Source organism: Staurois parvus, unplaced genomic scaffold (genome assembly GCF_062004578.1).
Source record: "Staurois parvus isolate SC_StPar_1 unplaced genomic scaffold, SC_StPar_1.0 ptg000549l, whole genome shotgun sequence".
Taxonomy (NCBI): domain Eukaryota; kingdom Metazoa; phylum Chordata; class Amphibia; order Anura; family Ranidae; genus Staurois; species Staurois parvus.
Genome location: NW_028318345.1, coordinates 9,549,663 through 9,564,292, shown reverse-complemented (window position 1 = coordinate 9,564,292; position 14,630 = coordinate 9,549,663). Strand labels below are relative to the sequence as shown.

Here is a 14,630-nt window from a genome sequence, read left to right as displayed (position 1 = left end):
TAGATAATGAAGATCTGCCAGCACAGTACAGATAGGGTTAATTATGGTAAACATACCTTTTTAGCTTTCTTCTTAACATTACATAGAGAGAGAAAGTGAAGTAGAATTTTTATAGCAGTTGTAAAGGATTTTTTCCCCCGGAAAATAACAAACAGGTTTATACTTGCAAAAAGCGGTCCTGAAACCTTTCTGGGGTCCCCCACTGGTGCTCTTGGCTCCTTCCTCTTCTGCATGCACCACCACAGAAAGCCACTTGCTATGGGGGTTTACATGTAGGCTCTGTCCAGAGCCAGGCTGTGTGCATTCATAGACACATGCAGCCCCGCCACCTCTTCACAGGATTTGATTGAAAGCAGCAGGAGCCAATGGCTTCTGCTGCTGCCTCTGTGTCCTCTGAGCAGAGAGAGCAAGACCAGCACCGCTGCAGACAGGCACAATACTGGACCGAGAGGGCTCAGGTAAGTATTGGGAGGGGGGGGAGGGTGACATACAAATACTAAAACATTTTTTACCTTAATGCAAGGTAAGCATCATGGTTAAAAATGTCCTATGTTTGCTTTTAATTCACATTTTGGTCTTATACCCTCTTCTCCAATTACAGTTTTTGAACGCATCAGCCGAGACTCTCCTAGGGGTAGGGGACTTATTTCTGATCTTTATCACCAATTTTTGATCTGTCTGTCTTTCTCCTATGCCCCCTCTGTATAGACAAAAATGGGAGGATAGTGGTATCACTCTTTCAGATGAGGACTGGGATTCCATGGTGGATAACATATGCAGGAGTTCTAGATCTCTTTCTGTTCATGAGACTGCCCTTAAGGTCTTAACTAGATTATTATTATTATTATTATTATTATACAGTATTTATAAAGTGCCAATAGTTCGCTCAGCGCTGTACATTACAAAGGGGGGCAGAACATGTGACAGAACAATACCAATACAATGCAAAACATGAGGGGATTGAGGGCCCTGCTCTTTCGAGCTTACAATCTAGGAGGGAGGGGATAGTGGTACAGGAGGAGATAGCTGTGGGGGATGGAGTGGTAGGAAGAGTGGAGGAGGTCGGCAAGTTAGCAGGGGGTGGGGTAGGCTTTCCTGAAGAGATGGGTTTTCAGGGTGTGCCTAAAGAAGAGGAGAGTAGGTGATAATCTGATGGGTTGGGGCAGGGAGTTCCAGAGGATGGGTGACACCCTGGAGAAGTCCTGGAGGCGGACATGGGGGGAGGAGGAGACCAAGGAACTAGAGAGAAGGAGGTCTTGTGAGGAGCGGAGTGTGCGTGCTGGGCGGTACTTGGATATTAGGTCGGTGATGTAGTTTGGGGCAGTATGGTGGACAGCTTTGTACGTCAGTGTTAGGATTTTGAATTTGATCCGTTGCGCAATCGGTAGCCAGTGGAGGGATTGGCAGAGGGGGGTGGCGGAAACGGAGCGGTTGGAAAGGTGAATGAGTCTGGCAGCCGTATTTAGGGTCGACTGAAGGGGGATAGCCAGCGGCGAGGCAGGCCAGTGAGGAGGGAGTTGCAGTAGTCGAGTTGTGATATGATGAGGGAGTGGATGAGCTGTTTAGTGTTTTCTGGGGTTAGGAACGTGTGTATTTTGGCGGAGGTGGAGTCTGCACGAGTTTGTTAAAGATTGGACTTGGGGCTGGAAGGACAGGTTGGAGTCCAGAATGACACCAAGTACTCTGGCCTGCGGGGCGGGTTTGATGGTGGCGTTGTTGGATATGATTGAGAAGTCAATAGGGGGTGGTGTCCGAGCTGGGGGGGAAGACAAGAAACTCGGTTTTGGAGAGGTTCAGTTTAAGGTAGTGGAGCGACATCCAGTCTGATATGTCGCTCAGTAGGTGTGTGATTCGGGCAGAGACTGAGGGGGTGAGGTGGGGGTTTGAGAGATAGATTTGTGTGTCGTCGGCATAGAGGTGGTAGTTGAAGCCGTGAGAGTGTATGAGTTGGCCAAGGGAGGAGGTGTAGATGGAGAAGAGAAGGGGCCCAAGGACAGAGCCTTGAGGGACCCCAACAGAGAGGGGGAGTGAGGGGGAGGTGGTATCATTATAGGTAACGCTGAAGGAGCATTGTGACAGGTAGGATGAGAGCCAGGAGAGAGCAGAATCTCTGAGGCTGAGGGAGTGTAGTTTTTTGAGGAGGAGGGGGTGGTCGACTGTGTCGAAGGCCGCAGAGAGGTCAAGGAGTAGGAGCACTGAATAGTGGCCATTAGCTTTGGCGGTTAGAAGGTCATTGGAGAGTTTGAGTAAGGCGGTTTCAGTGGAGTGTAGGGGACGGAAGCCAGACTGTAGGGGATCGAGGAGGTGGTTGTCGTTGAGGTGAGAGCATAGGCGGGTGTAGACGAGGCGCTCGAGGAGTTTAGATGTAAATGGGAGCAGGGAGATGGGTCTAAGGTTGTTCGGGTCATCATGGTATTATACCCCATCAAGACTACATGTATTGTTCCCACAAACCTCCCCTTTATGTTTCCGGGGCTGTGGCCTCACAGGTACTTTGGTTCATATATTTTGGGATTGCCCAACCACATTTGGCGCAAGTTATCTGAGGTGGCTACCTCATTGGCAGGTATCCCAGTACGATTGTCTATACAGACCGGTTTATTGGGGGCTCATATCCCGGGGGTCTCTGAGGTCATTATGAGACTGATACATACTATTTGTATTGCCACTTTATGGGCTGTGGCCTCACATTGGAAGTCCGATACTGTACCCTTAGCTTCCGTTTTGCACAGAGTTGATGCTGTGATGCTCATGGAGCGTATTTATTATACCTTACTGGATAAGATGCACTTATTTGAGAAAAAATGGGAATCATGGAAGGATTATAGACATTTATTGCATGATTAACAACATCCCAAGTGAAGATTGACTGGCATATACTGTTGACAAGATGTAACATTCAACCTATTTAATTGTCTACGTTTTCATGTACTTGCAATCTACTCTTTTCTACTTTCTATTTCCTTCTTTCTTATATTAATATACTTTTCTGTATTGTACACTTCAAAAGTACCTTGTTTTTGCTGTATCACTGTAACTGTACTGTTATCTTACAGTCTACTTTTGCGAAATAAAACCGTTTGTAAACAAAAAAAAATGTCCTATCTTTGCAACCACTTTAAGTAAAAGGGTAAGCGGCATATTTTGTGAATAAGAACATGTAACAAATATAAGTAGTTGCTATTCCAATTTGCTGCAAAAGAGAAGAGGTCCATTACCAAAGGACACTAGCAAAACAATGGAGTCCCATGGCATAGGTGAGGTGTGCACTGGGAGACAATTGTGTGATTTCAGCATTTATTTATGAATCAAGTGTACAGCACTGAGATGCAGGTAATGGTAGAGTAAGCCTAGGAGTGTTCTCATCAAAAGGCATTTAAAGTATTTATTGCTCAGATCACGGTAAAATACACAATTTTATTGCATCAAAGTGGCCTTTTTTAGGATAGGTGTAAGAATACTACACAAAAAAGGGAGGTGAAAAAAGAAGTAATGTTATACAGTATAATAAAGGTAATATTTTTATTATAACAGAATAAATTCCAGACAAAGTGGCTACTTTGATGCCACGATATATATATATATATATATTGTACCATGAGCATACCAATAAATACTTACCTTTTGATAAGAACATTCTAAAACTCTTTCTTCCATTACGAGTGCCTCTGTTGACCCCAACCTTGTAGTTTTTGGGGCAAATGTTATTTTCTATTAGACATGTCGGCTATCCATATACAGGCAAACTGAAAAGTCCAGGAGATAAGGAATCTTACTCGAATCAATGGCTAAATGAACTGTTGATGGAAAAGAATTTATCAAAATGCAAAAGAACTTGCCGAGGTAATGACATTAGGTATTCAAGATCAGGACAGAAAATCCCAGAAGGGGGAAACAAGAAGCTTCTGATAAGAGACCATTGCATTAATACTTGATGCCTTAGACACTAGTTCTACAAGCTCCAGGTTAAAAAAGGTCCGACCTTGATTAAGAGTGGTCTCTTTTTAGAGTGTTAATCCACTTCAGCTTACACCATGATATTCCAAGTGAAAGTCAGTGAAATCCTTAAAGACAAGAACATAATTAACCTGTTTGCTGGTATGTTCATTAGGACAGATGACTGGAGTGTATACAATGGGTAGAGACCACTTGTCAGCAAGGTCCCTTGAAGCTAAAAAAGCTCCTGCACATTGTAAGTAGAGCACCAAGACACCACATATTGTTAACAGCCCTCATAAAGAATGATTTTACAGAATGTAATGGAAAGGTCTTTGTAGTCATAGCTTCAAAGGAAATGCCTGAAATAGCAGAAGGATGCCCTAATTGCAAAGCAGAACACACTGCAATAGATGACCAATAAATTCTTATATATACTGTATAAGTTGAGTCATATGAAACTTGCAAAAAAAAACAAGCTCTTCTGGAGAAGGCTGTGAAGGCTCTGAATATGAATCAGAAATAGTAATAGGTGGGGTGTGGCTTGGGCAGCGATGTGAGCAGACGTGTGGGCTAAAGCTCTCCATTCCCATCCTGACTTTCTCCTTCTACATCGGGACCCATCCTGTCTTATCGAGCTAGACTACTTAACCTTGATCTCCTGATTCACCCAGAAGGCTTGAGGCTAGTTATTCCTACCCCAGACACATGATGAAGAAGAACAGAGAGGAGGGAGTGCCGGCCGACTGCTCGGCTCAGGATGGCACCGGGCCCCAGCCGCAGCACTCTGTTAAGGAGAAGCTGCGCGATACCACCGCCCACATTGAGCAGTTTGCCTGGACTCCGGCTAAAGAGGCTTCGGCACCCCTGGCGGGGATTTCTCCCTCCTCGCCCTCACATTCCCTGGACGCAGCCACGTGGCCTTCCCCTGAGGGCGCAGTGAGTAACCCTGATACAGATCCTGACTCCATCTCTGTTAGCGATACTGAACCGACATTAAAAGATATTATGTCGGCCATTGCCTCCTGCAATAGCTCTCTTACTGCCTTAACCCAGAGTTTTGAGTGCTTGCAGGAAGATATCTCTTTAATCAGACATGATTTACGTAACTTTAAAGAACAGGTAACTGCTGTGGAAGATAGAATCAGTGTGCTGGAGGACTCTGTTCACCCCATGCTACAATCTACTAAGTCTACTACTCAGAAGTTTGCTGGCCATGATTATTGTTTGGAGGATCTGGAAAATCAAATACACCGGAATAATGTTAGAATTGTGGGTCTCCCTGAAAGGTGGGAGGGTAAGAATCCGGTGGACTTTGTGGAAACCTGGCTCAAAGTTACATTTGGAGCGGAAAGCTTTACTCCTCTATTCGCTGTGGAGCAGGCACATAGGGTTCCGGCTAGGCCGCCACCGGTGGGAGCCCCTCCTAGAACTTTCCTCCTACGAATGCTTAATTATCAGGACCGTGACATCATTCTACAGAAAGCAAGGCAGAAGGGGTCCATTTCTGAAGATGGTTCGCGGATTTTCTTCTTTCCTGATTTCTCAGCGGAAGTTCAACGCCAACGTGCAAAATATTCTGATGTGAAGAGAAGGCTGCGCCAATTGGATCTCAGTTACTCCACACTATATCCGGCTAGGCTTCGGGTGGCTGCTCATAATACCACCTATTTTTTTGATACCCCAGCTGCTGCTGCCCAATGGTTGGACACATATCAGCGACCCAATTGCTCTCCTAATTCACCTTGAACCCCAATGAAGAAAGAAACATTATTTTTTCAATTACTTTTGGAAGATTTGTGAAGCTAGGCCTAGGCAAAAATATAGCCCCATTGCAAATAGTGTTCCTTTGGATCCATTTTTTTTATCCTATAGTGCCTAATACAAGTGCGTTCTGCACAAGTTTTTTTTCCTGGTCACCTGGCCCCTCAGGTAGTGGCTCCTGCGAGGAGCAAGTTTCTTTATAGTCAGTTTGTAATTTTTTCTATTTACGGCTTTCAGTTATTTTCTTTTTCTTGAGGTTTTTTTGGCCTATGGTCTTTCCTGATCACATGGATCGGAGGTCAGTGCTATTTTCATGGGTCGGTACGCCAGATTTGCTCAGACACAGTGCAAATTGGTCTGTTCTAGATGCTGATTTTGTTTACCCTGAAGTCTGTCATTCTACTACATGCTGTGAGGCCCCCACTACACCCTTTTCCCCTCTTTCTTTTTTTGGCTCCGCTAGCTGGAGTGGAACATTTTGCTATCCTCTATTTTGGCTGATTTATCATGGGGACACTTTGATATCCTGGAACGTGAGAGGACTCGGTGATTTTACCAAGCAACAGGCTGTTTTCTGCTCTGAAATGTCATTCTCCTTCTGTGATCTGTTTTCAAGAGACCCACCTCTGCTCAGATACTTTAAAATATTTGAAACACACTGCTTTTGTGGTGGACTTCTCCTGCAGCCAGGTCCAAAGGTATGTGAAAGAGAGATATAAATTTCTGTATTGTACCTTATTTAGGAAACCGTATTTGGTGCTCAATATTTATATTCCTACTCCCTATTCACCTGCTGTCCTTAAGGGCCTCCTAAAGTTTGCCTTGGATAATCCGGATGTTCCGTGGTTATTGGTGGGGGATTTTAATAATTATGGTGACCCATCCTTGGATAAGTATAGCTCTACCATGGGACCAGGGCCCTCGCAAACCACAGCCTTTGCTGTGGATTGGTAGATATTTGGATAATATGACACCCTACTGAGAGACACTTTTTGTGCTTCTCATGTACTCATAAAACCCTATCAAGAATAGATCTGGCCTTGGGGACAACTGGGATATTGCCCTTCGTTTTTGATATTGCCTATGCTGCTAGAGGTCTCTCAGACCATTCCCCTTTAGTTCTGAAATTGTTTTTGAGGTCAAGTCCCAATCGTACCTTTTGGAAGGTGAACCCTTACTGGTTAACACTTCTTCCCCCTCCGGGAGGTATACTGATTGATCTTCAGGAATATAGTTTAGCTAACAAACTGTCCTCCTAAACATACTGAGATTCATTGAAGGCTTATTTAAGAGGTGTCCTTATAGCACAGATTTCTGATATCAAGCAGCATTCTAAGTAATGGGAAAGTGATCTAAATACTCAGGTTTTATGGGCTGAAGCCAGATATCTAGCTGATCCCATGATGGTTAACTTACATGATTGGGAACAATTGCAACAGGATTATTCCTCTATTTCCCTCAAGAAAGCAGAACAGAAGCGTTTTTCCCTTCAGCAGCCATACTTTGAGGAAGGGGAAAATATGGGTCATTTGCTGGGTACTATAGTGAAGGCACAGAATCCTCGGACTTACATTTCTGAGATGTGGGAGCCTCCGGATGTTGTGGCCACTGCCACTCCGGAGATCTCTTCAGTCTTTTGTGAGTTTTTCAGGTCCCTATACAGTACTAAGGGATCCTACAATGAGGAAGACTTATTGTCATTTCTTACTTCCATTCAATTGCTGTCTGTCTGCCTCAGAGAGAAAAGCACTGTAGATGCCATTGAATTTGGAAGAGTTGCAGCTTGTGGCTGCTGGTATGTCTAATAATAGGGCCCTGGGGCTTGACGGCCTTCCTAATGAGGTGTATAAAACCTATAGATTTCCTTTTACCAGAACTCTTAGAGGTATTTAATAACGCTTTTGAAGTTGGGACCCTGTCTATGAAGGAGGCTGTCATTGTAGTATTACCCAAATCATGCAAGGGCTCCAGCATTCCAGACTCTTATCACCCGATATCGTTGCTTAATTCGGACGTTAAGCTTCTGGCTAAAATGTTAGCTGTCCGTTTATCGATGTTATATCGACGGTAATTCATCCAGATCGATCTGGTTTTATCCCGACCAGGGCCACATCTATTAATATCAGACCAGGGGCGGACTGACCATTGGGAAACTCGGGCACTGCCCGAGGGCCCGGGGTCAGTAGGGGGCACCATGAGATGCCCCTGGTACCTTTTTCATAGGCTTTTTTGAGTTTGGGCAAGGACACAGAGGCCCCATGATCCACTATTGCCCGGGAGAGTTGTCAATCCGCCCCTGTATCAGACGATTGTTCTGGAACTTGCAAATCCCAATGAGTAACGACGGTAACAGAGCTGTACTGTCGCTTGATGCAGCTAAAGCATTCGATAGTATAGAATGGAATTTTCTGTGACATTGTTTGTGGCAGTTTGGGTTTGGGCCTAAATTTTTAAAATGGATCCAACTTCTCTATGTAGCGCCGACAGCTAGAGTACAAATCAATGGGCATGTTTCAGACTCCTTTCCATTACATAGAGGTACGAGACAGGGTTGCCCTTCATCACCCCTCCTTTTTGCGATGGCCTTGGAGCCCTTAGCGGCAGCAATCTGTCAGTCCTTTAATATCACAGGATTTAAATGGGCTATAGAAGAAGATAAAATAGCAGTATACGCTGATGACACTACTGTTTTTGGGGTATACCTCCTCTTCATTAATTGCAGTAATGTCCCTTATAAATACATATGGTTCATTTTCAGGGTTTACAATTAACTGGGACAAGTCAGTTCTTTTGCCGCTGGACCCCCTTTCGTCTGATTTTCCACCTATAGCTCAGCAGATATCGGTAGTGTCCTCCTTCAAGTATTTGGGAGTTTTGGATACCCCTCAGGTATCTGATTATGTGGAATGTAACTTAACACCTTTACTACATAGGTTAAAACAAATGAGCAGAATATGGTGTAAATTGCATTTAACGGTCATTGGTAGAGCTAACTTAAAGATGATCTGGATGCCTCAACTCCTCTATATCCTACATAATTGTCCAGTATGGCTTCCGCAGATCCTTTTTCGAAAAATTGATTCCCTTTTTAGGGATCTTATTTGGAAACATAGACATTCCAGAATACGTCTCTCCATGTTGCAGCTGCCCAAGGATGTGGGGGGCCTGGCTGTTCCTAATGCCAGATTATATTGTATAGCATCACAGATGCAACACTGGTATGGCTGGAATAAGCTGGATATCTCTGATCCACTTCAGTGTATTATAATCTCTCAGTTTATTATTGTTCCCCTGGTACAATTGTTAGTTTTTCATTGTTTTCATCAAAAGCGTTCTTTTCCCACTTTTAATTTAATTCATAAGGTATGGGATTATGTCCGCACTTTAACCAAGCATGAGGTATACACTCAATATATGCCCATTTGGAATAACCCTCAGCTGTCGGAAGTAACGAAGCTTGAGGGTTTTGATATTTGGAAAAGATCTGGCCTTCGATTTTTCCACCAATTGTATAATCGGGATGTGCTCTTACCCTTTAGTGAGTTGTTGGAGCGCTATCATATTCCTCCAGGGCCATGCATTACATTGTCAGGCTGCTATGGTCATATTTAAATATAATACTTCCACACCATTGACTATGGGGTGTCCACGTCTTGCCCTAAGAGAGGTCTCATAGGAGATCTCTACTCCTCTTTACAGTCGTCTGTTTCGCCTTGCTTTCAGGTGCAGAGTTTAGGACAGTGGCGGCAGGATCTGGAAATAATAGAGGAAGAGGAATGGGCTCAAGTTTTGAAGTCCCTCTTGCAGGTTTCTTTATCTCCATCACAACTCCGGACTCAACTGTTTATTATTATTCATAGAGTGCATTACACCTCACTAAAGCTTTACTCCTGGGGAAGATTAGACTCTCCGTTGTGTTCGAGATGTCACCTGGATACTGGCTATATTTAATACCCTTAATTCGATTTGTTCCATGCAGGTGCAACTTGATCCCAAGGTTGCGTTATTGGGTATCATTACTGAGGATATCCTTCCTGCAGGGATGCACTTGTTATGGATCAAATCCCTATACATAGCCTGTAAACTCATCCTTCAAAAATGGATTTCCCATTTGCCACCAACTCAGGCAGTGGAGGAACATTGTAAATTCTACTTGGAGAAGGGAAGAGTTAACCTACAAGCACAAGAAGTGCCCAAAAAAATTTAGGAAAATATGGTCATTATGGCTAGAGTCAAGTGATTTTACAACTTCATTACTATCCATGGGAATGGAAGAGGGTTAGACTTCTGCGGTTGTGGATGTAATGTTGTTGCTGCTGAGGGATCCTTAGAACATGATGTGTTCGGATACAAGTTTTACTGGTGATTCTGACCATACTGGTTCTGAGTATCTTATATGTATGTACTGCGATTCTGCACAATCTCTGTATAGGACAAAAAAGCTCCTTTTGTTTTTTGGTTTATATGACCTAAAGTCTCAGTTGTTAGAACTATTGTATTCTTTTCTTTTTTACTGTTTTGTTGTCTGAAATGTTCATAGGACGGTCGGCTTGGCGTTTGCTGGTGCTGATATTGTGTTGCTACATCATAGCTATGTTTTCTATTTGTTGCTAAGCTGTTTGACTTGCAAAAATATTTCAATAAAAATTACTTAATTTAAAAAAAAGAAATATTAATAGGTACTTCTGACCCCACTCGAGGTGGAGGTACAGTAGCATGTATAGTGGTAGAATGCACCAGAGTGCACATATAACCCTTGCAGGTTGGCTTTTGCATTAATTGCACACAAACCAATAAAACATTTGTAGTAGATATTAAAGGTTCTGTGGACATATGCGAGGGCTGAGGCTCATGCTGCACATGTGTAAAGGACTCCAGGGAGGGCAACCCTATAGCAATAGGGGTCCCAGGGTCTTTGTTGCAGGCTTCGTTTCTTTCCAGGAAAACCAAGAACTCACACCCACTAGTGAGAACAATATGGGTTCAGGTCACCCACTGCAACAGGACTATCCTCTGTGTGTGTATGTAAAGACACTTTGAACAGTGTAGTGAAGAATATCTATGCCCAAAATGAGTCAATGCCTCATTGGTATAATGGTATTTTTAACCCAAACATCTGGTGCTGAGGAGGGTCGCAGGTGCCAAGAAAGTCACTACAGGAAGGAGGCGGAAGCAACTAGAAGACCGGATGATCCACGAGGTACCAGAAAAGCAGAAGCCACAGGTGGGCAATGGAACAAAAAAGCCTGGACTTCTATTTGCTGAAAACAAGGTGTTCTTTGAATAGACAAGGTGAGATGCCATCAACTATTTAGGCCTAGTTTATAAGCATTACAGACAACGTCTTTGAGGCAGTCAAAATTAAAAAATTCAAGTGTTCATTCTGCATTTACCTTTAAAATATAATGGCATTAGTATAGAAATATGCTGAAAGAAGGAACGTTGTGCAGCCAGTTAACATATGCCATTTTGATGTGTATTTTTATAAAAGGTACATTATGTTGATTACAGCACATTTTAGAATTTTAAAAGTATTATTTTTTTAAATTAATGAATTACTGTCAAGCAGTGCAACATTCTCCAATACATTGTATTTAGGCCAAACACTTACACACCTTCCCTTGTTAACCACTATCTTATCTTCCCTGAACTTCCAGATAGAGGAGCATGCACACTGTGCCCTTTACATGCACAGTGCACTAGAGACAACAAATGCACCAGATGCTGCTAAGGCCTACAGCACTTTTGTTTTTCTTTATATATGGTTTAATAACATACCAATCAGATATAAAATGACTATTTAAAATATACACATGGTTTCTGCAAACAAAAACTAACAACAGACACAGATATATAATTATCCAATATATTAATCCAGAAACATATGCATCCAGAGATCATTTTTATATAAATGTCAACTTAGAGCACCTGGAATATTTCACAAATGATACTTAATTAAATTCAGGAATAGACCAGTTTTATGCCAGCTCTTTTATATTCAAACTTCAATAAATAAAACTTACACTCATGGGTTTGAGATGTCCAACGATTTTAATATCAGGAATGTCACTGTACCAGGCAGCAGCCAAATTACGCTCAATTGTGATGTCCATATTTAGAGGCTGCAAGAGTTCTATTTCTGATAGTAACGAACCTTTTTCAAAAACTGTCCTGTGGAAGAAGAGCACATTTGGTAATTCTAATGTATAATATTCATATGTACAAAAAAATATTCCAGTGTGGATTTTTATTTTCATCTGTCATTTAACAAGTTTACAAGTGTAACTGTTAAAATGTGTTTATTGAAATTAAAACGTCACTGTTTGTCCTTTTGCTATATATTTGTTTCACTCATTAATTGAGGAAAAGACCCAATGAGGTTTCAAAACACAAGCTATTCTGACCTATATGATGCAGCTTTCACAATAAACAAGTAAAACAAATATGACAGTGGTGATAGTGACTTCTTTCTTTTCTATCCAGATCTCCCACAGTACCATCCATTGTGCTCATTATGAGTACCCACAAACAAACATTGGTGAAGCACTGTAAGGCGTACAGCTCTAACACAAATTGGTTTATGCCATTTAAACACCTTTAAGAGGAACTTCAGTCCCCTTTAGCTTTGGCCATCCCTTCCCCTCCACCTCATCCGGTGCCACCATCTTAGTAAGTCTGGCACATGCACATAGATGCCAAAGGGCTCTGCCTGGCTTTCAGATCCCGGCAGAGCCCTGTGGCACATCTGCATACACGTGGGGTTTTCCTGTACATGGGCAGGCACGCTGAGGTTTGGGACTTCTATACCCACTCTGTCTTCATGCATGTGCGGGAAAGCCCACATGCACAGATGTGCTGCAGGCCTCAACTGGGACCCATTAGGCACATCAGCACATTCATAGAATCCAGGAGAGGCAAACGTCTCGCCTTGTAGCACAAAAAGCCAATTAAAAAAAAAAAAAAAAAAAAAGAGAGACGGAGGGGGAGAGAGAGGGTTTACTTGATTTAGGTAACTTATACAAAGACAGATTTGACTCCTACCACAGTTTATCTGTAAGCAAAGTTTTACATATATGCCTATAAAAAGAAAGTGCTGAGCTAAAAACAAAATTCAGCAATATGATAAACATAAAAGTTCAATCCAAAAGGCTTGAAACATGTAAGAAAAAGGTTCCCCTGACAAGGATTCACAGCAGGTACATAGATTTCCCAGAAACCACCAAAAGGAAAAAAGGAGGAAATCCTTCACCAACACCGATCATACTGCTTCTTACCAGATAATAATGATCCCCAATTAAGGAAAGGTCATCTTGTTGGTTGGAAACAAACCACCAGTGGATATGGTGACATGCTGTTTTTTATGATTCTTGATGTATGTGTTTTACTGCGATTGAGGCATTAACATTTTCTTTAATTACTACACTATGAGGACCCCTTTTGGATTGTTCTCTATGGGGATAATATTTACTATAGGTTCATGCCAGAGTCATTTTAATTTGAAGATCTGGATCTAAAGAGCTCACAAGCTTAGGTCTTGCTCCTGGGGATCACAATGTTTTTTGACCTTTGACCTTCCCTTTCTTTGTCAGAGGGACCTTTCTCTTACATGTTTCAAGCCTTTTGGATTGGACTTTTATGTTTATCATATTGCTGAATTTTGTTTTTAGTGCCGCACTTTCATATATATATATATATATATATATATATATATATATATATATATATATATATATATATATATATTTCTTGTATTGTAACCTGCAATATTGTGGTGGCTGCTTATGTGGATTTTTTTTCGACTTTACTTCTTTTTAGACCATAGCACGAATTCAAACCCACATTTTAGAGATATATGCCACATACATACTGGGTTACAGTTTTCATACATAAAGGCTGATGTTTTTCAATCCTATTAAAAATAAAAGATTTACTAATATTTTCATTTCCTACCTATATAACTTCAGGTTACTCAGTTTGACTGTCATACAGTCAACCACTGGAGGAAGATTACTTCGGATTTTTGGTGTTACCAAAGAGAACGTGTTTTTAATTGTGATGAGACCTAAATCTGCCACCAAAACATCTGAGGATGTAGAAGACTGAGGTACAATCACTACAGGGGCTTTAATGTTAATGTCCAAGCGAAGTCGAAAACTCTGCTGAGCCAGCTCTTTCACACCACTTGCTGCTTTTTCTGCAGCATGTACCGTTGCATCCGTTAATGCCTCCTTAGCTGCTTGAAAGTTATTCACAAAAGCCTAGAAGGAAACATGAAAAAGTTAGAATGCTTACATTTCAGATTCTGCTTGAGAAATAAGAATTTTCATGTACCAGTAGCGCTACCTCCTTGAGAGCCGCTGGTTTTGGGTCCCCTTATTTTCTGCACAGCCAGGCAACATGCATTTTCCAACCTCCATTCAGAGTCAGTAACCAGTCCATGGGCTTGTATTTGTTGTTTTATTTATGGGAAGCAACTTGGATAGGATCTAAGGGTATATGGGATGCCCTACTTGACTAGAAAACAGCAACTCTGAGGACAAACTTCCTAAATTTTGTACAAAAATTATAGATCCTGGACTTTCTACTCCTTCGGAGTGGCATCAGTCTCTTGACAGATCAGTAACAGTCTCTATAAGGAGCACTTGGTCCCCTCTAAGTGAATCTCTTCAGACGCCAGCTGGAAACTACCCATCCACCTGGATGTCTTGCAAGAGTATCAAGAGATTCTATAACAGACGTAGAACAGTCCCAGTGAGAACTAGTTGGGTATAGCTCCTAGAAACCCTCTTTCCTGTAGGCCCCAGGGGTGTAGAGGTATTCACACTGCCCTTGTGTCCTTTACCTTTGGGTAAACTGGGTATGCCCATGGGGTTAGCGAAAGAAAAAAATGTCGTGCTGAAGGGAATGTAAATAATAACTACATGAGGATA

At 42.2% G+C, this 14,630-nt stretch overlaps 1 protein-coding gene across 1 annotated transcript in view; it reads right to left on the bottom strand.

The window, feature by feature from the left end:
• VPS13A (vacuolar protein sorting 13 homolog A) overlaps positions 1–14,630 on the bottom strand; it is a 290,475-nt gene that overhangs the window by 153,421 nt on the left and 122,424 nt on the right. The window contains exons 33-34 of the mRNA XM_089691099.1: positions 13,651–13,958; positions 11,724–11,871 (exon numbers count right to left, since the gene is read on the bottom strand). Of these exons, the coding sequence (XP_089547225.1) occupies positions 11,724–11,871; positions 13,651–13,958 (456 nt within the window). The remainder of the gene's footprint in view (positions 1–11,723; positions 11,872–13,650; positions 13,959–14,630) is intronic.